At 38.8% G+C, this 25,759-nt stretch overlaps 2 protein-coding genes across 2 annotated transcripts in view; one reads left to right on the plus strand and one right to left on the minus strand.

The window, feature by feature from the left end:
* Positions 1–5,451, plus strand: part of chd2 (chromodomain helicase DNA binding protein 2) — a 29,356-nt gene extending 23,905 nt beyond the window's left edge. Inside the window, exons 34-42 of the mRNA XM_044125234.1 lie at positions 771–893; positions 985–1,107; positions 1,439–1,579; positions 1,718–1,834; positions 1,916–2,094; positions 2,186–2,285; positions 2,360–2,549; positions 2,655–2,901; positions 3,789–5,451. Of these exons, the coding sequence (XP_043981169.1) occupies positions 771–893; positions 985–1,107; positions 1,439–1,579; positions 1,718–1,834; positions 1,916–2,094; positions 2,186–2,285; positions 2,360–2,549; positions 2,655–2,901; positions 3,789–4,074 (1,506 nt within the window). The 3' untranslated portion in view covers positions 4,075–5,451. The remainder of the gene's footprint in view (positions 1–770; positions 894–984; positions 1,108–1,438; positions 1,580–1,717; positions 1,835–1,915; positions 2,095–2,185; positions 2,286–2,359; positions 2,550–2,654; positions 2,902–3,788) is intronic.
* A 1,725-nt stretch (positions 5,452–7,176) lies between these two features.
* Positions 7,177–23,429, minus strand: rgma (repulsive guidance molecule BMP co-receptor a). The gene is made up of 4 exons (XM_044125235.1): positions 22,884–23,429; positions 15,376–15,491; positions 13,081–13,604; positions 7,177–9,851 (listed from the first exon to the last, which is right to left on the minus strand). The coding sequence occupies exons 1-4, from the start codon at positions 22,895–22,897 to the stop codon at positions 9,156–9,158; spliced, it is 1,350 nt and encodes a 449-aa protein (XP_043981170.1). The 5' UTR covers positions 22,898–23,429; the 3' UTR covers positions 7,177–9,155.
* Positions 23,430–25,759: the final 2,330 nt, after the last annotated feature.

Here is a 25,759-nt window from a genome sequence, read left to right on the forward strand (position 1 = left end):
CACCGCTTTAAAGTTCCAGAACCTTCATGAAGAGTTTTATTCAGTGATTAATTAGCTTCTTAATATTTAAAAACTGAAATTGTCTCCTACTCCGACTAAAATAATGGAAAATGAATTATTACAGTCATAATTAAGCCTATCACAATAAGCAATAAATCAATTTAATGATAAATTGCGATAGCAGTTGACGTTAACTGCCAAGGCAGTAGTTAATTTTAACTGTTGTTAAAGAGATTAATATCATTGAAAAGTCGACATTTTGAGTCTTAGTACTAAGTAGTTTGCACTACCTGCCAGTTTTTACGTTTTCCATGTCAAAACTGAATGATTATTATTTTTTTAAATACAATTTTGGTTATATAGACTCTATAATTCTTTTTATTCGTTCTTTTGTTTGTTTATTTTAGATATTCAAAATGCTTTCCAGTTCCAGCGTTAATGTTCTATAGAAATGAAAGACAACATGTGAATTGTAGTCCAGAGAATATGGTAGATGGTTTTATTTTTAGATCTAAACAAATTTTTTTAAAGAAATAAACATTTTTTTATTAGTTTTCAAGCAAATGTGCTGTTCTCCTGTTTGCAGAGTAACACTGAGAATATAATTAGCTGATAATTAGTTGTTTTCCGTTCCCACCCCTGCACTCTGCTCTCTACTCATAACCTCCCTGCTCTAATTTAAAACATTGACATCTGACCTTTTTGGTCAGTAGCTCTTTTAAAAACAAACAAGAATTGCAAAATGTAACATTTCTTGTGCTCCTGCACAGATTCTTCCAGACGACCCAAACAAGAAGCCTCAGGGCAAGCAGTTGCAGGCGAGAGCCGAGTATCTGCTCAAACTGCTTAAGAAAGAGCAAGACAACGCGATTCTGTCTAAATCCGGACAGGAGGTGAGCTACTGGTCGTCAAATAGCAGTTTCTCCTGAGTGTGATTTACATTTCCGTTTACACCACTTTGCTTTTCTGGTCTCTTCTTCCAAGGTTAAGGTGAAGAAGAGGAAGCCCCGAGCTAAGAAAGAAGCCAAGGTTCTCAAAGACGAGCAGGGCAACGAGATCTCGTCCCCCCGGCAGTCCGATAACCCGTCAGAGGAAGGAGAGGTCAAGGTCAGTCAACTCCTCAGAGGCTCAACTAACTGATTTTAATTTTTCCCACATCTGGAGTAGATATTTAAATAAATTTTCTTTTGGGTTAAAATTTGATTTTTTTAAGAGTCATACTACATGTGAATTTTAATAAACTGTCTTTTATTTGTGCAATGACAATAACTCATCTTTATATCTAAATTGCTGAGTGATTACAACTGCATTGATAGTTTTATGATGCGTTATAAACATAAACCTTTTCACTTAATGTCTGTGTCAGCAGTTCTTAATAATATTTGCATTGCTTGACCTTCCACTCATTGTTTTCCTCATGCTTTTGTGTTTTGAGCAGGAAGAGGGAGCAGAGAAGTCTCCTGTGAAGAAGAGGCAAAAGAAAAAAGATAACAAGGAAAATAAAGAAAAACAGGGAACACCTAAAAAAGAGAAAGATGGAGACAAGGAAAAGAAAACTGCCAAGCCCAGAAAGGAGAAGGTATCTCAGAACTTTACCTCTAGAATTCATTGACTTTTATGTAATAAGTCTACATATACATCCCAGATAAATCATTTAGAAACATCCTAAGTGGCTTGTCAGCATAATCTCTTGCTGTTGTATATTTTTGTTCACCAGGCTAAGGGAGCCAAAGGGAAGAAGACTCAAGGTCCAGTTCACATCACGGCCGGTTCCGAGCCCGTTCCCATCGAAGGAAAGGAGGACGATGAGCTCGACCAGGAAACCTTTAGCATTGTGAGTTGAGCAACGATTCAGTGAGACGAGTTTGTTTTGCTTCCCTGCATAGGCATTAGTGTATGACGTTCTCGTTTGCAGTGTAAGGAGCGCATGCGGCCGGTGAAGAAGGCCCTCAAGCAGCTGGACAAACCTGATGAAGGACTGTCCGACCAGGAGCAGCTCCAGCACACACGCACATGCCTGCTGAAGATCGGAGACCGAATCACAGAGTGCCTTAAAGCGTACAGCGACCCCGAACATGTCAAGATATGGCGCAGGTATAAAAAAAAAAAGGGATATCTTGGTTGAATTAAACATCAAACTCCTCTGGTCAGCACTTCTAATTATTTTCTGTCATTTGTTGTTTAGGAATCTCTGGATTTTTGTGTCAAAGTTTACAGAATTCAGTGCCAGAAAGCTCCACAAGCTTTACAAAATGGCTCAAAAGAAGCGATCACATGATGAAGAGGTAAGCTGGAGTATATTGGTGGGAACACGAGCTGCCGTGTGCTATCGCCACTAAATACATCGTGACGTTTCCAGAAGGAGCACAAGAAGAAGGACGATTCTTCAGGGAGGACAAAATCCTTCAGACCGGAACCTTCGGGGTCCAGTCGAGACTCCACAGGGACACCGTCCTCCAAATCCGGGCCTCTCCCGAGCCAATCAGGAACACACGGACACCACAGGGAACCGTACAACGCTGCTAACAAACGACACTTTGGCAACAATGGTGCGTGTGGACCAGCTGCCTTACTTCAAACCCCAAACAATTCTTTTTAAATTCCAAACAAGCAAAACCGTCGCTATTCAATTCTTTAATGTTTTTTTTTCACAGATCGAGGTGACTGGCCGAGGGACCGTAAATACGGTTACCAAGGAAACAGCAATCAGCCTTGGCAGGGAGACCGCCACCATCCATACGACCCTCATCGTTACAAGGATCACTACGGAGATAGACGTCCCCACGGAGATACGTATCGGAACTCAGGAGGTTACCGTAACAACACCTCTCCTCGAAAAAGGCCGTATGAGCAGTATGGCAACGACAGGGACCACAGGGGACATCGGCCCTATTATGACAGGTGAGATGAGACCTTTTCATCTCATTTTTACTACATACTACATGATGAATGAAATATATTTATAAAAATATAGCATGAAAAAAATTAGAGGTAGCTTACATGTGAACTAAAACATTACATACTGATCTGGTTGTTTAAAACACTTTTTTATTTCTGAAAGTCAAAACATATTTTGTTTATAAGAACAAAAAACTACATGTGTACAAAAAAAGAGGGGCTCATACAGGGACTTATAAGGAAAATAAAGGAAAACATTCGACTAAACAAAACCAAGGAACATTTTTTTGATTAAATTTAGAGGCTTGGAAAAACTTAAAATGGAAATGTCCAAATTTGGTAGGAAGTGCTTCCAAAATCATCAACGTTCATCATCATTTAAAATTTCCGCCCTATTTAACTGGTCAACAAGGACAGGAAAGCCTTTTTTTTTTCCTCAAGAACCATCTGAAAAGTTGTTTAGTTGGCTTTCTAAAACATGGCTTCTAGTGGCCGTCAGAGGCCAGAAAAGGTCAATGCTGAAGGAACTTTCTGTTCAGAATGTTCTATCCAACAATATTAGAGATGAGTGGAAGAACTATAATATTTTTCCTCCATGTAAAAGTGTGGTAGAAAAACATTTAAATATTAGAACATTTTATTGGTCTTATGTAATACTCAAATTTTATGAAGACAGAATTTTGGTTTTTATTTGCTATAAGCCATTTGGATCAATATGAAGGCGATTAACATCTTTAAATATCTCACCAATAATTCTAATAACTAATTGTAACTCCCTATGATATTTTAAACACCTGGACTTGGAAAATATTCCTTTTTTTTGGTATTCAGCAATCATGCAATCTTTAAATCTTTAAAAAAAAAACTGAATCCTGAATAATGTCTTTCAGGCACCCGGACCCCAAACGGAGACGTTCCGATGAGTTCCACCCCAGTTACCACCAGGGCAGGGACGGCCCTCCGCAGGACTTCAGGAGGATGCCGGATCACAGAGCACAGGGTCCGCCGGGGCCGGAGCATTACAACCGGCCCTTCCACCCAGACAAACCCCTCCCGCTGATGGACCCCCGCTCCCCGCAGGCTCAGAAGTCTCCGCAGGACTCCCGCTCCCCGCTGGAACGCCCCATGGATCCCGGCCTTATGCCGGATCCAAACTGGAACAGCAGGAAAACATAGAGCCCCCAGGGCCATGAGGACTCTCCGTTTATAAGCTGACTGTTGAGAAAGGGAATCAACATGTACTGTCTTTACCAGCAAACTTTCTCCCAGTGTTTGTGATTGTAAGATGGAAGGAAATGAACTGAACAGAACTGAACTGTGCATCTTTATTTAAATGAACTGCCTCCTCAGTTGATCATGAAGCAACTGAGTGGAATGACTGTGGAAGCTTAGTCCTATGGACTATTAGAAGGGAGATTTGGATCCATGAACTGATGAGTGATCTCAATCCTAAAAGTGCCTGAAAGTGTTGGCCTTCTGAAGGGTAAATGTACGGGAATGTTCCCGGAGCAACCATGGACACTTGTTTTTTTTTGGGGGGTTTTTTGTTTGTTTTTTTCCTGTGCTTAGCTTTAAGTATTGCAAAAAGATGTCATCAGAAATTGAATGTGTTAATCATTTGCACCTTGGAAACATGTTGACCATGTAGCTGAAGAAAATCACGGAGTTTTCACTGTGCAGATGGAGAGAATTTCATCTGAGGTTGCCGGAAATTTGATTAAACAAGCCGGCATCACTCAGGAGAACTTTTGATTATTTAAAAAAAAAAAAAATCCCATTCACCTTTCTCATGTGTACCGTTATGTACCATTTATGTAACTATGTATCTATTCCAGTCATTGCCATCCCTTCCGCTCTGTTCACTTTAAAGTCTTTCCTCGCCAATATTGAAGCTATCAAAGCAGTATTTATTATGACTTTTCCAGTAGTTCATAACACTATAAATCCAAACAATCGTTTATTATGCCTTGCAGTATTAGAAATGGTACTTTGCTTCTTTAAGTGATTCACCTTTTCTTCCCTAATCAGGCGTTATGTTTCTACCCACAGATGGTTGTGCACTGCTGTTCTTTGTTACTCCTCCTGTGCCAAATGTTCTTTCATCCCACCTTTATTCTGGTCTCTTTAAGCTTCTTTAAGTACCATTTCTGTTTCCAGGATCAAACTGCAGAACGGTTGATGAATAGTGCTGACAGAATATGAAAGGGCTGCACTTAGCTAAATTATAAATTGATTAAAAGCTCAAAAAAGGATAACATATTCTGGTAATTCGCGTAGCTTTTTGGTAGAATGGAATGTTTTTAGGGGCAAAGTGTAAAAACTATGGTATGAAAAGTTTTTTTATTTTTTTATTTTTTTTTGGGGGGGCTTACAGTTAATTTCTTACAGTGAACAACCAGCTGTTGTTTTTCTCCCACTCAAAACAAACTACAGTTCCTGTATTATGTTCTGTAAGAGAGTTTAAATAATTTATATTTGTGACAAAACCACCCTTCATGAAAAAAATTGCTGTACATATGTTTGGACATATGTAATAAACTTTGTTACACAAAATATGTCTATTGTTGACACCAGGCTCAATCTAAAATCACAATTGGAACAACAATGTTTTTGATGCTCCTTAATTGTTTCATAGTTTCTTTTTTGTTTTTACTTAAGTAGTGGACAAAATTAAAAATTCACAATTTTATTCAGATTTATTTATTTCACCAGCTGAACACTAACTAAACAGTAGTTTTGCACCGTTGCCTTATACAAAAGAAAGGAATATTTGTTTCTTTTTCTATTTTCTGGGTCTAGAAAATGTTTTAGTTCATTTTTACTGACATGAACAAGAAAATGGCAAATCTTTCTTTCAAAACACTTGATGCATTGTTGTGTTTAGCCAAGTTTAATGAGTGGTCTAATGCTGAATAAAGGTGTTGATGTTTGTGGTCCTATTTACCAGCAAAAGGCAAGGCAACTTTATTTATATAGCTCCTTTCAGCCAAAGACAATTCAAAGGGCTTCATAGTCTACATGAAGCCAAATTCTTTGTTTTCTACTTAATTTCTATTTTTAGGAAGATTGAAACTTACCTCCATTTTGCGTGTCCATCAGAATGCATGCATGCATCTGTGACTATGTTTACTAGTACTTCTTGAAAAGGTTTGGAAAAAGACTTTTTCTAACTTGTATCCAAAATGTAACATTTATTTGAGGTTATATTTCATTGTGAAAAAATTTCATCTTCACATTTTTTTATATTTTACTTTTAAAGAAAGTTGCTGGTTTCACGCTTATTGGTTTGTAGAACTAAAATATTTGCTTGGTTTCTTTTGTAAAATAAAAGCAAAAATATTATGTAGTAAGCTGGTATTAGCAAGGGGAAACAGTTAAAAGAGTACTTAAGTTTGTCATTAATTTTCACATTTGTCTTGCCTCAAGTTATGCTACTTTAGGCACCGTGGATTCTTATGTTCACATTTCGCAGCTTTAGTTTGAATCTTTAGAGATAACCTCTCAGAGGGACTCAGTTTTTCCCTTTTGGTTTAGAAACTGATGTTTGTTCCTTTGCATCCTCTACCTATGCTATCATGTTTCAAACCAAATATCTTGAACTTTGTTTTTGTTGAGATGCTTAAACCAGCTGTTGATTAGTTCAAATGCCATAAGTGATTCCGAATTATTAATACTGTTCTTTGAGTCAGTTTTCCACGAAAATGATCTCAAATGAGCTTCTTCTGTGCCTTGTTCAACAAACGGCTAATTGTGATTAAACCTGGACTCAGTTCGGGATCAAATTTCATTAAGTAAACCTAATTTAAGGAAAAAAGTGAAGGAGGACAAAATGTGGGACACAAAAAGATAAGGAATGATCAAAAGTAGCTATGAGTGACTAAATAAAAGAAAGATAAGTGGAGCAAGAAGGGAAAAAGGACAAGAATGACAAAGAAAGGATGGGAAGGACATCAAATTTAGATAATAGTAATGTGAAACTGTAAAACATTTCTCCATACTCCAATACTCTGTTTTCAGGTAAAAAAAAAGGTGAAGTCATAAAGTTTTTGAGTGACATAATTTCCTACTGCAGCAGTAATGTGCATGCTTATTTTGCAAAGCTAGTCAGAGGTTTTACAAAAAAAAAAAAAAATAGGTGCTAAGAGATTGGTGTTAAGACATCTAGCAGTTCCACGTTTGAACAGGAGGGGGCAGTCAAACACTAGAAATAATTAGCAGAAGGTGATTTAAAAACATTTTTCAAACTGGAACAGAACTGAGACAAAGGAAGACAGCTCATTGACAAGACTTTGTCTTTTATTCAATAAATAACTTACATTATCAACAGCTGGCATGTGGGACCACATAAGATTTACATTAGAACACAGTTTGATCTTTCTGGCCTTTCCCAGTCAGCTAGTTTGTACGATCCATTTTAAGCATCAGAATGAAAAGAAAAACCAAACATAAAGTGCATCAAACTCAAACACACAAACGCCACAGAACATTTTCCTACATTCTCTTTTTCAGAAAGGTGGGCTGCCTTAAAACATCTACGGTAACATTATTCTCATTCTGTCAACATGTGTACTGTCTTGAAAACTGTTCTATGGCGTTCGTGTTGCTGAAAAATAATTAAAAAATCCTCCTTTTTTTTTTTTAAAGAATTAGAGGCTCACATTCACCAAAAACATTGTGTATAAATCTGAAGGCATAAATTCAAAAACACAACAGGTGATATACAAATCTAAACAACAATGCACAAAACCTATGTACAATTCTCACAGAATACAAGTCGAACCAGATACTGTAAAACACACAGTTACATCCATTAACACAAGGTTTAACACCACTACTATTTTGTTGTTGAAGTGTATTTAGAACGCATTTTCAGAGCAGCAGTGAAAAAGGCCTGCCGCACACTTTTGGAGTTAACGATAAACGACCGTAAAGCCGAAAAGATAGTAAGAGCATGAAGCAGATGCTGCAGCTGAAAGATGTCCTCCAGCGAGAAGCATGTATTGACATGAACACACACACAAAAAAAAAGCAACTGTATTCTCTCACTTTATGGTAAATACGAGTTATATACAACGAAGGTTCCCGTAATTTAAAGAGCTTGAGGTTGAGATGAAAATTCAGTTAGGAGGCAAACGTTGGCACAGGAAGGCGTTCTTTGGCAACAACTTCAGCCATGAGATCACCTTTTTTTTTTTTCCCTTACAGGATGTGCTTATTGTTTAGCCGGTGTGACTCAGTCAAGTCTCGGTCTGTAAATGCTTTAAACCAAACAGAGGTGACGTCTCCTGTGCCGAACAGCCGCCATCTTTATTGTCGTTAAAACGGAGCTGTCACAGTCCGATCGGTTGATCGACATCCTCCAAAGCGCCAGTAAAGTTGCTTCTTTCTGCCGCGTTCACACAACAGGCTCAAAAAGCGAACAGTATGTCAGCTTAAACAACAGCGGGGACGCCAGTATGTCACTGTCAAATTACGCGTTTCTATTGATTCCAGTTGGTGATTTGGCAGAAGGAGACTATTTTGTCTTTTACTTCTCCAAAATATTCTGGGAGCCACACAAAGACATGAGAAAGATTTCCCACTGGAAATTTTTTTCCTTTTATATTTATATATATATATATATCTGGAAAATCTTGCTCTTACAAACACACCAAATTAACCACAGATGCTGAATTCTTCACACACATTGTACTAATGCACACACACACACACACACATACGTACAAAACCTAACAATATGACTCATTAATCTCCACAGCAGACAACTGGAGACGTTGCTCTGACATCCTTTTGGCTGGGAGCTTCCTTCGAAAATCTCAGCTTTTCCCAAAGCTGGAAACTAATCAAACGTGGAGCTGCCTCTGGCCTTAGGTTAACAAAAGCCCCTGTCAGGTCCCAATCCCCACCCACTCCAATCCCCTACTCAGCCACATGAGCCATGGCTGGACCTAGCACCGATGTGTGGATGGGAGGAGGGAGGATCAGCAGACCCCTCTTTCTGCAGAAGATCATCTTGGGGGTTAGTCATACATTTTAATCCCAGGTGGACATCCTGAGATCTGGGCTCTCTTCAAAGAGTAAAAGCAGCTAAATGCACGAGATGACAGGCGGGCGAGGGAGTGGTGAGCGTCATCCTGTCATCAGGCAGATGTCAGAACCTCCAAAATGAGCTGCTGGAGACGCAGATATATACGAGACAGCGATTGTACTTCCACATTCACTGACAGACACGACATGAGACGAGCATGTCAAACAAACTACAGAAGAGCTGCACTCCACAGTAAGACGGCCAGCAGATTGAGGACTGAAGCCAAAAGTACATTTTTGCCCCGCCGTGTCGCGCTGTTTAGAGCATCCTTTTCATAGATGTGATATCTGTTGCTGTTTGAGTGGAGCATTTTTACATCCTCAAAAGCATAGTATGCCGCCATGGTGAAGTTAATGTCTCCGGAGGAGAGGAGGTCAAACACGCAGGATTGAAAGTACAGATCTTCCACTGGAAGCCGCTCTTTGCACTTGATCTTTGCTGACTTGTAGGTGAAGCCGTGTGTCCCGGCGCTGCCCCTCGTCCTACTGGCACCCTGAGTCGCCTCCGCCACCCGGGCTTTGAAATTCCGGAAGTCAATGCGCTGGTTGGCCGGACAACCGTGGAGACACAAATACAGGTCCTGGGTGTCGCCTTCCTCCACTGAGTGAGCAACCTCCTCAGGCATGCGCACGGCAAAGGTCAGGTAGCGGCCCACCTGCCGGACCACGATGGTTGTTCCGATGTACTTGGCCTGGATCTCCACGTGCTGCCCTGGAACCTTCTCCACCACGCGCAGAGTATTGGCCCCGTAGCGGTCGCCGCCATTCTTAGAGCCGTCGGCGAACGCTGCCGGCAAGTCGTCCGTTTCTGCGTGGTACATCTTCTGCTCAATGCATTCCTGGTAATTTCTGAAGATGATTGTCAGCTGCAAGAAAAAAAGTCATTGTCAGTAAAAAAAAGAAATATTCTGTTTGAAGTTGGTGAAAGTAATTGTTTTTAGTAGCAGTTTGTATACTCAGTCATAACAATCTGTGATAAATGTATAGCGCATTGAAAACTTTTTACACCCTTCCCATTTTTAGATTATGTCATATTATAATTTTAAAATTTAAGGTTTTTATTGAGATTTTAAGTCATTGACTAACAGTAAAATAGAAAGTAACTGTGGAAAGTGACACATACATGGTTTCCAGTTTTCTTTCATTTGTAAATCTGAAAAGTGTGGCATGGATCTATATCTAGCCTCTCTGACTCAGTAGCACTACCTCTATGTTTAGAGTTCGTGTTTTGCTTCAAAGTTGAACCTACAACCTGGTTCTAATTCTTTTGAGATCTAAACGGTTTCTTTCCCAGGATTGCCTTGCATTTAATTTCAATCACTTTTCAATGCTGAAGAAATGCATCCCTACAAAATGATAGTGTCACATCCATGATTTACAGTGTGGACAGTGAGCAAAGGGTATATCATTTGTTTTTCATCATAAATGATATACCCTTTTCATTTGTATGTAGATCAAAAGCTTCAGTTTTGATCTACATACTTTTTGTGCTGGTACAACACATAAAATACAGTCTAATAAATAAAATTATTTGCAACGTATCACAATGTCTGTGGTTGTAATGTGCATGAGGAAATGTTCAAGAGGAATAAATGCTTTTATTCCTCTTTTATCCCTGAGGTTGTGAATATCACAATTAAAAGTGGAAAGGTTTATAATTTTGCACTGAGGATAGGTTTGTACTACATCAACTTCCTTCTACTCCAGCAAAGTGTCACATTTCAGTGCTGGCTCAACAAGGGGGGAGGCCAAGGTAAACGCCCTCCAAAAACACAAGTTCCTGGCCATGTAAAAATCAGGCCTCAGTTTGCAGACACAAAGACGATCTATTCATAGCGCTGAAAAACCTGCCTGTGAACCCCCAGAACTATGCTCCGGGGAGTGGCGTCGGGCCAGGACACGGCGATAGACTCTGCAGCTAATTAAGCGAGGCCGGTCAGAACTCTCCAGGCTCCGTTTCATGGGACACCAATGGGCCATTGTCTGAGCAATGGTACGAGGACAGCCAAATGCTCTGTTGTCTGTTTCTGACAGGGGGTCTACACAACACTCTATTAGCCTAACAATTAATGTGCTGCGGCCGCCCTGCACCCACCATCCTATGGCTCATTTCTTAAACGTTTCTCTGAAGCAATCAAAAGACATAAGCCTCTATCCGTGCTCCCTCTGAATGAAGACCGTTTTATTTGCTGCTGTGTGAACAGTGTTACTACCAACATGGTGCTCTTCTATTTAAAGCAGATCTTTCACCAGAAGGCTCTTGTTTGCACAGGTGGCACTTGCTGCTGCTTTGTTTCCCCTTTTATCCAGAATCAAGCACTCTTAAAAAGCTGTCTCCGTTTACTTCCAAGAATAGCAGGACAAAAATGTAATTCACTTAAAAGCTAAATAAGCCACAAATGCTTAATAAGTGTCATTAAGAAGCCCTGATTACAGAAAATTACAGTTCCTACAAATGTGAGCCCTTCTATTCCTCCATCTAAGTACTTCAGTTTTGGGCCTCAATTACAATTGCTCCTAAGGCTCTAAGAAATCTGGGCCAACTCCATCATGATGCTAGAAGACAATTTAGCAGCAGCTATCCAAATTATCCACTGTGCCTTTAAGCAAACTAATAATCATGGGTGTTCAGCAGATAAAGATATGAGAAAAACCAAGTATGCACACAATAGCTAACTCCACCCCGAGCAGCAGAAACATCAGACGGAGCTGAAGTGAAAATAAATCCTTGTGTTAACATCTGATTTCTGCTCTGCTGCAACATGTCATTTAGGGGGCTTATCAAGATTTCAGCGATTGCAAACCAGGCTTGGACATCTCGATGTGTTACTATGGAGCTAATTCCAAATACTAACCAGACGCCACAGTTTGACAGAGGAGAAGCCGCTCCACAGCGCTAACAGTCAGACCGCATCAAACAGCAGACACATGCAAAAATCAATACACCAACAACTTCCCAGACCTTTGGTTCAGCTCGGCCTTTAAAACCGTGATTGAATGAAGGTATTCAGTGCTTCTTATTGATACAATTGCACTACTCAGACTACTTTAGTGTTGTAAAAGAGTCTGTACAATAATTGTTATGTTGTTCTTTCAGGGGCTGTCTGTTTTTTAAATTATATAATTTTGTCAGTCTTTATCTGGAGTAATCTGCAATCACAGCCATATGATCTATTGCCAAAAACAACTGCAATGGATGTCTACAATTATTTTTTATCATTTGGAGTTAAGATTGTTTACCTAGTTGGGTTTGTTATGCATAAACCACAAAGCTGTATTTATTTCCATCGTCATGAAGGGTTGGTTGTGTTGCAGTTTTTTTGGCATCTAGGCCAACTTTGTTTAATTATTTTTAATACTCAGACTTGTCAAACCTAAAATGCATTATTGTAGAGTAGACTAAATATATTTTTTAAGAACAGCTTGTAATACTTACTAAAACAATTGATCGTTTTAGTAAAAAAATATCATGATATGTTTGAAATCTCAATTTGACTCAGTTTTAAAACCCTGATCTAAACAGGTCTAGAGGCCCAAAACTTTTTCTGAAATTTGTCTTTTTAATTCTGATAATGGAATGGGCAATAAAATCTGGAAACGTTTATCCTCGGTTGTGTTTCTGTTGCCCACCAAGAATTTTAACATTGCTAAAATCAAATTTCAAACTTTTTCCGAGACCATGAACCCAGTTACCTTCTGTACAGCTCATCAAGCATTAACTGGCACCAAATACACAACACATAATACCATTTTAGCCATTTGTAATATCTGAATAAAAATAGCACATTTGATTAGAATAACGTGAATTCCAGACGAAAAAAGGCCAGATCAAAAACAGTCAAATTAACATTAAAATCTGGAACATGACACTTCTGTATGTTTGACCTAGGTGTTTTTGTGCCAAAAGATGGAAGAAATTATGACATCAAAAAGTAATATCAAAAAATTGCCAAAAAGAAATCTCTGACTATGACATGAAATCTCCATACATTGTTTATGTCTATTTGTAAAACATTTTTTCTGCATAAAAGTTAATCAAAAGCTGTATTAACCCACATAAACTAGTCTGTACTCAGCCATACATTTAATCCTCACCTTGCTTGTGGCGGTTGCCATAGATCCTGGAAGCACAGGCGAGTTGGTCACCTGGACCGACAGGAATTTGTTATGGATGAGGGGCCAGGCTCCTTCCACCTTGCACGTCTGAAAGTCATCGCCGAAGGTCCTGAGGTGAGGGTCTCCGAAGAAGCCACAGTGGGTGTAGTTAGGTGGGGCAGAGTTACGTGTCAGACTGCGCTCATAGTGGCACACCTCCGGCCCGTCGGAACGCTCCTGGCTGTCAGTCACGACTGGGGGAGGTGGAGGAGGAGGAGGCGGGGTTCTGGCTCGCGGCTGGAACGTCGGCCCCTCCTTGGAGCAGTTCTTTTGGTTCATTAGGTCCTCTATACCATGCTGGACGGAGTGATAGGCCAGGTCGCCCCTGCAGCTCCGCGCCAGTCGGCCCACGCAGCTTTTGTACACCCGCAGAGCCGTGCAGTACTCCTCCTCCCCGAGTCCAGAGTTTGAGGTGATCGCCAGATATTCAGTGGTGCACTTGATTACCTTGCACTGCAGACTCGCTGTCAGGAAGATAAACGGAATCAGAAAGGTATGCAGTCTAGAAATATGACGCTGACACACTAAGCTGTAAATTAAAAGTGAGTAGTTTTTTTTTTCACTAAAACTACTCCATAATCCTCAGACAACAAATGAAACATTACTTTCTATACACTTAGAAGAAAAGAAGTTTTTTTGGCCAACACTTACATGCTGAAAATTAAAAACAGCGTTTTCACATTTTTGACCATCTACCTACTGCAAAAATAGATTCGAGTCTCTTGCTACAGTAAAAGACTGGATTTTCTTACCTTAAAAGTTTTAAGTTAAAACCCTTCTTTTGGTTCTAATCTCCAGGTTTACTGATGATTAATCACTCCTGTCCCAGAGATTGTTGAACTGTTTCACTGTTCAAACATATCTCAGGAAGCCTTTTTGCAACGCCTTGGGTTAATAAAGCATTTATGTATAAGGCTGTTTCACCAAATGTTACAAAGCAAAAGTCACAGCAAAATTTTCAAAGGCACAATTTAAACATTTGTGGGAAAGCTTTGCCATAGCTCCTCACTCAGCACTTAACAACCATCTGATATTATACAACAATCTCGATTTCAGCCATTATCGCTTTCCTCACTGCATTCCTTATCACCATTGTTGCTAAATCGTAAGTGATTTAGGTGGGAAGTTGATAATACTAAGAAACTTGTAAAGTAAACTGATAGAGGTATTTCCAGAGTAGTTCAGTTTCATTCATTCAGTTCAATGTGATCCTAATTTATTAACTCTTTATCAGTTCCATCCAGTTACTACACTCGGAGGTTGTAGTAACTCTCATTATCTAAAGAATCATTATAGATGGTAAAAGCTGTGACTCTAACTGAAGCTAGGTTAGACTAGGTGAATTAAATCATTTCCAGGTCAAGATAACATATGAAAAAAGAAATTGAGCACTGACATACTGATTCTGACTCTTACGTGAGTTTATATTTAAATGCATGCTTTAACGTCTACTTCTACTTCACGCATTCTGCCTTTCCCTGAAGGAAAGGTAAAGTGACTAAAAATACTAAGCTGAGTATATTTAGTCAGTTTTGTGAAATTCTGTGACTAAATATACTCATTCGAAAGTTAAAACAGCCATTACACTACTTTTGTGGACTCTCGACAACTTTAAGTTTAGGTTGAATGGGACATGCAGATCATAAAATGGGTATACTTAAGATGACAAACAAAGCACAAACACTGTAACTATTAGTAATTTTTACAAAGTGAATAAAAGTAACAAACACCACAAAGTGAACTTCACAGAATTTACATTCAGTGTAGGATAAACCATTGACAAATCCAACATAATTTAGAAAATAGAGGTGATTAATCTGAAGTGAGTCCAGCTACAAAAAAAGAGTTAGTTTCAGCGTTGTTGAACATTTTGTACACAAATGTCTAAGATATTTTGTAGGAGCAAAAGCGTAGAACAAAACAAAAAAGGGAAAAAAAAACTAGACATTTCAGCCTGGAAAGCTGTGAGAATTTGAAAAAAAGAGAGAGAAGAATCCTTAATCTAATCCATAGACAGTAGCAGATCTAAATCTATGCAAACTGACACTGAAATCAGAGACTATCTTCAACTCAGTAAAAAAATGCAATGCAAATACACTGAAACAGATTTTTTTTTAAAAAGTGCAAAAAGTTTTTATCACCCGATGAAAATGAACAACAATGTTTATGGACACATATCTATGCTGGTGTGAGGCGTGCACGTAAAGTCTTAACATCCTACACTGAGTTTCTTACCGGAGGGGAAAAGAGCGAAAAACACAGCGAAGACTCTGCACACGTCAAGCGCCGAGGGTCTTCCTCTTTCCCCCATAACCATCCATCCAGCTCGGGGTCGCGCTTCGCTCCTCTCCCTGGTCACATGGGATTAAACAGGGGAGAAAAGTTAGCTGCAGCGCTGCAGCGTTCCCACTGAGAAGACAGTCCACAAAACAGGTCTGAAGCCGGGCGCAGTCCTTCTCTCATCACTGCCAAGTTAGCAGAAGCTGCTTTTTTTCTGTGTCCCAGTTAACACACAGCGGCTCCTTCAACTAACAAGTATGCGGTACAGAAGTCTCTAAAGCGCGGCGGGCTGCAGGGCTTTACTCTAAAGAGCGGAGAAGGTACAACCTCCCTCCGGAGACCAGCGGACACACTCAGCCAATCACGACGGTCCGCACAGCACTCAACCCTCCTTCTGCATGAGGGTCTCATGTTACACCTCAATGTGCAGACTTGTTCGACTTTTAACGACCCACGGAGCTGCAGCCCGCAACGGCGTGAGCAAGACACCTTTGTTTTAAAGCAAAAACCAAAAGAAAAAAACTTCAGTGTGAAAAGCTGATTGACATCAACTGAAATGGAGGGAAACCACTATCCAGCATGCAGGTACTGACTATCATAAACAAACATTTATTTTCTTTTTGGTCACTTCATACAGACCATCTGAGCCAGAGGTTCCAAACACGTTCTATTTTAGTACATATTAGTTGCTCTTGTGACAAATACTAGTGCAACAACTGCAGTTATTCATTTTTACTGTGTTGTGAAAAATATGTAAATAAACTGTTACTCTATAAGTGGTTGAAGGATATAGGTGTGTTACATCTAAGCTCAGAAGCAGAATATTTAAACACTGAAGTGGAAAATTAATGATCAGTAGAAGTTGAAATTACAAGTGAAAAGTCAGAAGATTCTCACTACTCTGGTCTAATTTTCTGATGTGTCTGTCTTATTAAAAAAAAGAAGGGTAGCTTCAGCAAAAACAAACAGAAAACCTTTTTAAGTCACCCAATTAAACTTGGCCCCTTCACTAGTTCCCAGATTCCACCAAATCTGTATTGTAGAGCTTTTAGTGGCAGAGATGTTCTTAATGGGAATTGAGGCCCCAGATCAAATTCTGCTTAAGGCCCTATACAACCTCGGGCCAACCCTATTACTGAGTACGTCAGTTTCCAAATCCCAACTGCTTCTCAGTTTTGGAACACGAACACTTAATTTAGGACTGATGTTACTAGTTCCAACTACAAAAGTGAATGAAACCCAGCATAAGTATTCCTATGCACTTATTTCTCCTTCATGGCCATCCGCTTCAGTTCATACTGGGAGTTCTACAAAAACTAGTGAAGGTGCCCTAAGTACCCCATGTTTGAGAACCATGGTTCTATGCCTTTGGCATTCAAAGCAGATATTACCTCAGTGAACACTCCACTGAGGTAATATCACTGAGGTAGATATGGCCTCAGTGAACACTCCAAGTACCTCCTCCATGGTGTACTCGGTTGTGTTTTGTATATTAAAAAAATTAAAATCATATCAATGGTTGAAGAAAATATAACATGTACGGTATTACAGACTTGATCAAAGTTTATTGTTGGAAAAACCAAAAAATATGTCCCTAGAAAGTGGAAATTTCTCACCAACCCTGACCTTGAAATCCCCATATGGCTGCTTTGCCTATAAAACTTAGAGTGAGCCGTCATAAAAATTTATTTACTTAAACTTTGGCATAGATCTGATGATTTCTGCTATATTCGATAAATAACCTCTGTGTGGTTCTACCCATAATAATTAGCTGCAGCAGTGACTTGACTCTACATTGTCAGAGCTGAATTAACAGCATCGTATGTCAATATTATGACTTTACTCTTATCCACCACATGTATGTCATTAGTTTGAATAGACTTTTTAGGATCAAACATGAAACTGTGAGAAAACTAATGGTAGATGGACTTACAGAGTTCAAGTAGCAGGACAGATGGTGCCGTAACAAGAACATTTTGATAACCACATTACTGTTGAGCAGTTAAATCCACACAAGTAAAACATAAGCCCAATGTGTGGGGAAAAAATATAATTTTAACTTCTTCCATCCACTAAGACTGACTTTTAAAGATTTTAGAGCAAGTACCAATCTTGTAAAAAAAAAATTTCCAGCCAACATACTGAAAACAGTATTTCAGTGAGACTTGAACTTTTTTTTAGTTTGTTGTTACCACAAAGGTTGCTTGAAGTAAGAATTTTAAATGGGAATATTTGGAGGTTTCTCACCAACCCCTAACCTTAACAGTCAAAATGACTTCCTTGCATGCAAACATTGTGACAGCAGCCAATGAAATGGCTTATTTGTACTTTGGAACATTTATAAGTTACTTGATCTTTTAGAAGTATACAATAATACATGTGAGGATAGTTGAAAGTACAAAATGCCTTGATACACATTGTTAATGACTTACATTGCCAATAGTTTCTAGTTTTGTCACTGAGCCTAAACATTAGCAAAGCAGCTTATTGTACTTGACTAACATGAGTTAGTCGTCATTTTCAGATCCGATCTCACGTGAAATATCAACTACCATCACTTGTTCCTGGTTCACTGTTGTCTGCCTCAGGTTGTGCTGTGAGTTCTCAAGGTTTTCTACATTGCTCTTCTCTTTCAAGTAGTTTCCATTTGAAGCAAAGATGAACATATTTATTGCCTGCTGCTACAGTTACTTTGCTACTAAAGTAATAAAGTAGTTTTTGTGATTTGCAAAAATACAGTCTCATCGGCACTTTGTGTGCCATAGGTTACAAACAGTGGCTCTGTGCCACAGATATAGTTAATCAATCTTAATTTTACAACACAAATGAAAATCTTTTTTTCCCTCAAAGACTCACTGGCAGACCGGATCTGTGAACCATGTGTGTTTGTGTGCAAGCTGATATTTTCACCTAATTAAAAGCATCTATAAACATCTTCATGTCCAAGTGTTTCACACGTTCTTCAATGAAGTGTGGGCACAAGATTACTCAAAATACAAATGGATCCCACTAAATGTATAATTTTACATCAATGTCCTGGTTCTATTATCAATTAGTCACTTTGGTTATGATGAGTCTCACACCCCCAGAACTGGTTTTTAGTTTATCAAAAAGCATAATAAATAAAAGAAAACAGTACTGATCACCAGTATACCGCATTACTTTTTGTCTATACAAGTTAAAAATGTGGTTGAAAAGTGAACGGTAAAACAACTTCAACAAGACATATACTAATGTGTAATAGGTATTTAAAAAAAAAAACAAGTAAATCACCAATCAGCTGACTAAAGGTCAAATGTGGGCAATTTCCCACTAAATGACTGTGACACGGGTTTATCAATATAGAAACGATTATACATTTTTATGTAATAGAAATACATCATCTGGCCATTCCTTCTTTTTGAATATTCAAAACTACAAATTCTAACAAAGGACCTGATGTATTTTTAATAGTAATTAGAAAGAAGAAACATTAGAATTGGCAGCTCAGATCTTAAATGAATCAGGAAATCTGTATCAGCTAGGAAAAGCCTGATTCGTGTAACTTAAACCGTACATGTGGCTAACACAGGGAAACACCCTGCTAAATCAGAAACAATGAGAGCATTTAACTTTTGATTAACCGCTTAATTTTAATGTTAGCTTTAAGTGTATTAAGTGGTATTTAAGTGCATTTGGATGAACTGCTATTGAAGCAGCACATAATCAATGCAGGGAAAACTAACTTGTCTACTGAGAGCGCAATCACTTTGAAAACTTTCCTCAGATAACCATTTCCAGCTCCACTTCTATTAAAGACATCTTCTTGATTAGCTTTCATTTTCACAAATGAAATGACTGCACTGGTGCTGCCTTTCATTGCCATTTAAGCTGGAACCCCACCTGATGGATGACTGCATACACGCTCAGGCCGTGGCTGGCCGTACAGTATTTTTCCACAGGAGTGGAGAATGTCTGTGTGGTTGCTGTCCCCTCTTGCGGGTGATGGATATGTTCCCATACAATGAGGTCTGAGCCTACACATGTTTTTCAACAAGGGTGGCCCTGTGCAGAGGCTTCCATCCAACACTAATATGCCGAGCGCTCACATCTGAAATGAATGAGGGCAGCTGAAAGCTCTAAGCTGCAGCACGCTGAAAATGTTTTTGATGTATCATGGAATGATTTTTGGGGCTAGTGGCAGAAAGGCTGTGGCTGCTGCACAACCTGGGAGTTAAATTGTTGTCTAACACCCTGAAGGCTTTGATGTGAATATTTTTATGACGTGTTACTGGTCGACTGCTGGCTGGAAAAGCCCCAGAGCAAACCAAGAGATCATGTGTGTTCCTTTTTTTTTTGTCCACTGGCATATAGATTACTTAGACTCATAATTAGTTAACAAATGATGTTGTTAAAGCTCCTATGGATGACAAAAATGTCAGTAAATGATTATAAGGAGATTCAAAGGGAATTCTCGTTGTGGAGAAGGCACAGAAGTTAAAGTTAAATATATCTTCTATTATCTTGAATAATATTAGTCCCAAATACTATAAACACGTTATTTTATTTTATTTTTGGCTTTCAGTCTTTTATTTTGTAGTTTTACTTTATAAACTGAGCATTTTTTGCATTATGTGTTGTTTAACTAAAGATGAATCACAGTTTCAGAGATTCACCAGTATGAGATATTCTGTTTCAAAACCACTGATATTTTCCATCATAATCCTTGCAGATGGGAGTCATTTATGAGATGCCAGGGAATATGCTGCAGTGACTAAAGTTTTTATTAACTGTATATGGAGCATAATATACCAGTGTGGCCCCTCCTCTGCCCATTTGCTGCACACTGCCCTATATCTGTCTGAATGAAGGTTCCTACACATTTCTCTTGCTTACAAAAATAAAACTTTAGGTGTTTGGAAATAAACTCCATCAATATGTGATAATGTCATTCAATGCTTATGTTTTACAAGAAATAAACAACCACCTTACTGAAGAGTGTTCATGTCAAGCTGGTTTAAATTTGAAGCTTTGACTTTGTTCAAATAACAACTCAAAAAAATAAAGAACTGCAGAGAGATTTGTGGTTGGGTAAATTAATCTAGGTTTGCATCTTGCTTTTACAAGTTCAGCAACAGCACTAACGCTGAAGTCAGACTTTCTAGTTAACTGAACATCTCAATGCTAAGGGAGTAAGCAAATAAATAGCGTGTCAGGAAAATGCCACCTTGTTAAAATAGATTTCAATGTTTCTTACTATTTTAATAATTCTTTTACTCCTTTCACAATGAGATTTTTATTTTTGTTTTGTTCTTAACAATGGAACGCAACCCAAATGACTCAGCTCCAAAGGGCCAAGCAGAAATGTCTGTTGAGATGCAAGGAAATTATTTGTGTGCAAAAATAACTTAAATTTTAAAATTATTACTCAAGCTGAGCCTGTTGGTTTTAAATGTACTTGAATAAAGATGAATTTTAGTTCAATAATTTTTTAATTAAAATTAGAATTCAAGTAAACTTAAATGCATACTACTATACTATTGCTGAGGTTAACTGATTTGTTAAGTCCTTCAGAAACATAATTTTGCATTAAAATAATTTACTTCAATATTCATGAAAAAAATCTTAAAATGCAACACATTTTCAAGTGTATTTGATCATAAATATAAATGATTTCCACTCAGAAATACTGAATAATATCTACCCAAATAAAATATACACAAAACCTTTCAAATTTCTTTATGGTGTAAATTGTAGTTATTTTATGAGTAATTGTATACGTATAAGGTAAGTCTAAGCATAAAAAAAAATCAAAATAACAGTTAAATATTGTCACAAATAACATCAATGTTATATTACACTTACCAGTTAGAATAATAATAGCAGTTTTTGAAAAGCAACAAATTAAATTCAAACAAATCAGATTAAAACCGTGGTAGTTGGGGTTATCATACCTCTAATGTTATACCATCTAGAAAGCACTATTGAATAACACAAGTCCAACTTTATTTAAACACTTTCTGCTTCCAGCATTTCAAATCTCAGCTGAATGTCTACGTAAATGGAGCATTTTACTGCCAAATATTATCGATCTAAAGGAATTCTTGTTTAAATGTTTTAAAAAGGCAGTTTTAAATGTTGTGGTGGAATATTTTGAAGATCAATAAATCAACCTTAGTCAAACTAAATCAATATGCACAACCCTAATTCCTGTCATGCCACCAGTCAGCTGAAGGTTGGAAACCTTCACACCAGCTGCCGTCTCTTATCACGCCTCTTGTCACTTTAAGAAATAAAAATAGGTGACATGCTAATCATCTTAGTTTGATTAATTGATTTGATTTCAACAGTGATGTTTCACACCTTGTTGCATTACTGTATTTATATTGCATATATAAATAGAGATGCACCAATCAATTAATCTGGCATTGAAATCACCCATTTTTATTTCCTTGATCAGTATTACATGCCACAAACACAGACAAGAATTCCTTCCATTTAACAAAACTAAGAACTGCCACCATTTCTGGTCTTAGAACCCATCATAAATGTACTCTAATGCTTAAAAAATACATTTAATAAAAATGATAATGATTTTTAGAGACATGCTTTAATGCACAAGGGGAGAGGATTTTGTACTTGTTTCACTTTCATTTGAATTCATATCAGTGAACCTGTACCACGTTTTAATTGCTCTTCAGTTACATAGTCACTAGAATACGTGAGACGGGGGGAGGCAGGTCAGACCTTATAGAAACCTTAACAATCAGTATTGACCAGCTAACGCATGATGGGTGCATTTCTCTTTTAAAATATGGGCAGAAAAAAAACAGCATTTCAATAAATCTGTTGGTTTTATGCATAGGGTCACATACTATCTTTTTTTTTTTTTTGTAAAACCCACTCTTTGGCGTTATGATACACTTTAAAATAAAAATTAAACATTAGTGAGCTGTTGCATTTTTTATTAATAGAAGCCTGATCGACCTCGACAGCCTCTTGCTCCCAACAGATGGCGCTTGTTAGATCTGATCTGAGAGCAGAAATCTTGACACAAACGCACATGGCTTTTACGAGGGCAAGCAAACCTGTCATTAACTGAGCTGCACGGACAGCCCAGTTATTGTACTAATTGGAGCTGTCAGACATTAAAAAGGAGAAAACCTGCAACCAGCGGGCGCATTTTATTTTAACCTGTTACAGGCTAAATCATCCTTTAATAAGTCACCCATTAAAGTGACTGTTACTGATATAAATGTTGCCACTCTAAAAGAAAAAAAAAAGCTTTAGGTGATATTTACTAGAAGTAAAAATGAATTATTTATATTTTACTGGAAGTTCCGTTTGTGTCTTGGCTCAAACTGAAGAATCCAAGGTTGCAGAAATTCACCTTTTTGGGTTGAGAACCCGGATTTTAAGAAAAAAATCAATATGCAAAAGGGGGTTTAGTGGTTAGCATGTAAAACAAACGGCGGACGACCAACCTTTGCGGCTGCATGGGCTCTCCGCGAGTCAGGAGTTCTGCAGGAACCCGGAGTACAGCGAACAGAGAGAAAGCAGATTCCTGACCAAATAAATAAATGAAAAAGAAAAATCTTTCTTCAGACACCAGGCTGTCACACTAATCCTACATCACACAGAGTCAGTGGCTCTCTGAGTGTAAAATCCTCTGCTCCTTGCATGCTGGTGTCCGTCGGATCAATTTCTCCCGAATTCGCTCTGCAGCCTAATCAAAGTGTCTCTTAATCTCAAGCAGACACCTCTCGCACCCGGCGGACTCGGATCTCCCCAGCCATCGCTTAACTCACTCCGCATCAGTCGATCGGAAAGGAGACGTTATGAGAGATTAAGTCCAAGTAATTGGCCTCATCCAGGTTGTTAGTTATGGTCGAAGACGAAGGAGGAAGAGGAGGGGGGAAAGAGCCCCGAGGGCAAAGCTGCTGCCGTCTCTGCCGCTGCCGCTGCTGCGTACAGCCCGATCCGCTGTCTGGATGTTGTGAAATGGCTTGTTAGAAAGTGTGAGAGAGACAATGATGAGCTCTGCGTGACGCCACATGAAGCCCCCCCAGCCCCCAGCTCCCCCTCCTGCTCTTGTAGTTTTGCACTGGAGAGAAGTGGGCTTCAGATCAGGTCGCAGCTGTTGAAGAGAAGCTGGAAAATGTCTCTAGCAGAAATATATATATATATATATATTTCTTTAAACCGACTGAAACTAAATCCACACAGTCCTATCACCGATGACACTTCAATTACACGTCGTCTGATGTGCGTTGAGGATTGGTGCCTCATATTTTCTACCCTATTTACTTTTCGCACCTTTAACAGAGTTGAAATTGATGCCTTAGTTTGATTGCCAACAAATAGCCCCGACTGTCAGATCCATTTATGGGATGACCTCTATCACGCTTGTTTTGCAAATCACAGGTTTGGGAAACGACAAATCCATAATAATCAGGATTTAACAGAGGATCAGATGGACAAACACTCTGCAGCTGGGGGAGAGGAGGTGGGCTGCAGCTCAGGAGGAAGGCAGCACCTGTGTTTTAGGATCAGACTGCAACCACAACCTCCCCCTCCCTGCTTTAAAAGCTTTCCCAGCTTCAACAACTCAACAGATTCTCCCTATTCTCTCTAGTTTCCCTCTAACCCTCTGTAGCTGAATAAAGCAGCAGAAACAGTCAGGATTCTTGCAGCCCGCCCAGAGGTTGTCTGACTCTGATGCAACACAAACTTGGAGCTGTTCAAACCCTGACTTTGTCAAATGAGCCCATGCCTTCAGCTCCCATTAGAGGTGATGTTGCTGCTGTATCTGCCTGAAACTACAATGCATGTTGCAAAAGTATTCACACCCTGTGCTTTTTGTGAAAATATATATCATTGGGTTTTTTTTTTTTTTTTATGATGGAGCACCCAAAGTAGTGCATTGTTTGTGAAGGAAAAAGAATTCCTACTATTTAAGAAATTTTTACAAATAGAAGTCTTATGTGCTGCCCATCTGAATTCACAGCTGCGAGTGTATTAGCTTCGCTTGTCAAGAGACTAAAACGGTCGAGTTCAGCTATTCTTCCTTGCTAAGTAGCTTAACTCCTGTCCAGCTGGATGGAGAGGATTTGTGAACAGTTATCTTCAACTATTGCCACAGATTCTGAATTAGATTTAGGGTCGGACTTGTTAAACTTTGATCGTACGGTGGGGGTCATACACTCGATACAAGTCGTTTTTAGCCTCTAACAGGTTGTCCTGAAGGATTTGCCCTGTATTTAGCTCCATTCATCTTTCTGTGAACTAACAAAAGCTCTGGCAGAAAAGAAGTGCTCCCTCAGCATAATGCTGCCACCATCATGTTTGACTGTGGGTGTGATGTGTCGACAATGACGGGTTTTCTCAAGACATTGCATGTAGCCCAAATGTTTAATTTAGGTCTTCTCTATCAATATCTCTTTCTTCAACCTGGTGTTTTCTGTCTCTTTCATTATTTGTGGAAAATTTCAAATTGGATCTTATATGACTTTCTTAGAAAAATGTCTTTCATGTTGTAGTTCACGTACAAAGTTGTCAACCTTTTCTCCTGTCTGAGCCACATATCACTGTACATCCTCCAGAGCTACCCTTATTTTTAGGTTTTATTTCCTCTGAGTTCCTCACAGAACATCTCTATTTATACTGATATTAAATGACAATATATTAATAATTAGTTGACTTCTACGGGCAACTGTTTCCACTGGTCTTCCTTTAGGAGTATTACTGAGCAACGACAGTTAATTTGCCCTGGCCTGTTTTAAAAAATCAAATAGATTGAAGTTTGTGATTGTAGTGTGACAAAGCTTTCATTAGACAAGAATACAAAGCATTCCTTAGAGCTTAAAGCCAGAAAATCACCACAATGATCTACCGGTACTTCTTCACTAAATGTCCTTCTCTCTCCCATATGGCCACTGACAGGCTCTGAATTGTACACTGATGTAAGAGCAGAACATGAAAGAGCAACACCCCGGAGTGAAAAGAATGGCTTTAAAGGTGCAGGATGCTGGCTCCCATCTCAAACACAGCTGGTGCACATGCTGCCTTTCTAAAGGCATTACAGCCAAGTTAACATACCAGATGTGCTTAACGTGCCTTTTGACTGATAAAATGTTCAGATCCTTCTGTATGCATACGTCAGATTCTGGTTAATGAATAGTTTTATAGAGAATCAATGACAATCTTCCATGTGCTGTAACAATTATAGCAACATAGGCTTGCAATTATGCCTACACCCTTGGGCGCTCCTGAGTTCTTGATTATATAGCTGTGACTTGCCTCAGTATTGTCTTAGAAACAGATTAAAATCTGCATATCTGAGCATATCCAGGAGACAATG

This window comes from Gambusia affinis, linkage group LG08 (genome assembly GCF_019740435.1).
Source record: "Gambusia affinis linkage group LG08, SWU_Gaff_1.0, whole genome shotgun sequence".
NCBI classification, from domain to species: Eukaryota; Metazoa; Chordata; class Actinopteri; order Cyprinodontiformes; family Poeciliidae; genus Gambusia; species Gambusia affinis.

What these genes read in the sequence shown, in the direction of transcription:
- rgma (XM_044125235.1), bottom strand. An exon ending in TTTCGCTCTTTTCCCCTCCG is followed by an intron (nt 13,605 to 15,375) that starts GTAAGAAACTCA and finishes TCTTCCTGACAG; the next exon opens with CGAGTCTGCAGTGCAAGGTA. An exon ending in TGGCAACCGCCACAAGCAAG is followed by an intron (nt 9,852 to 13,080) that starts GTGAGGATTAAA and finishes TTTTTCTTGCAG; the next exon opens with CTGACAATCATCTTCAGAAA.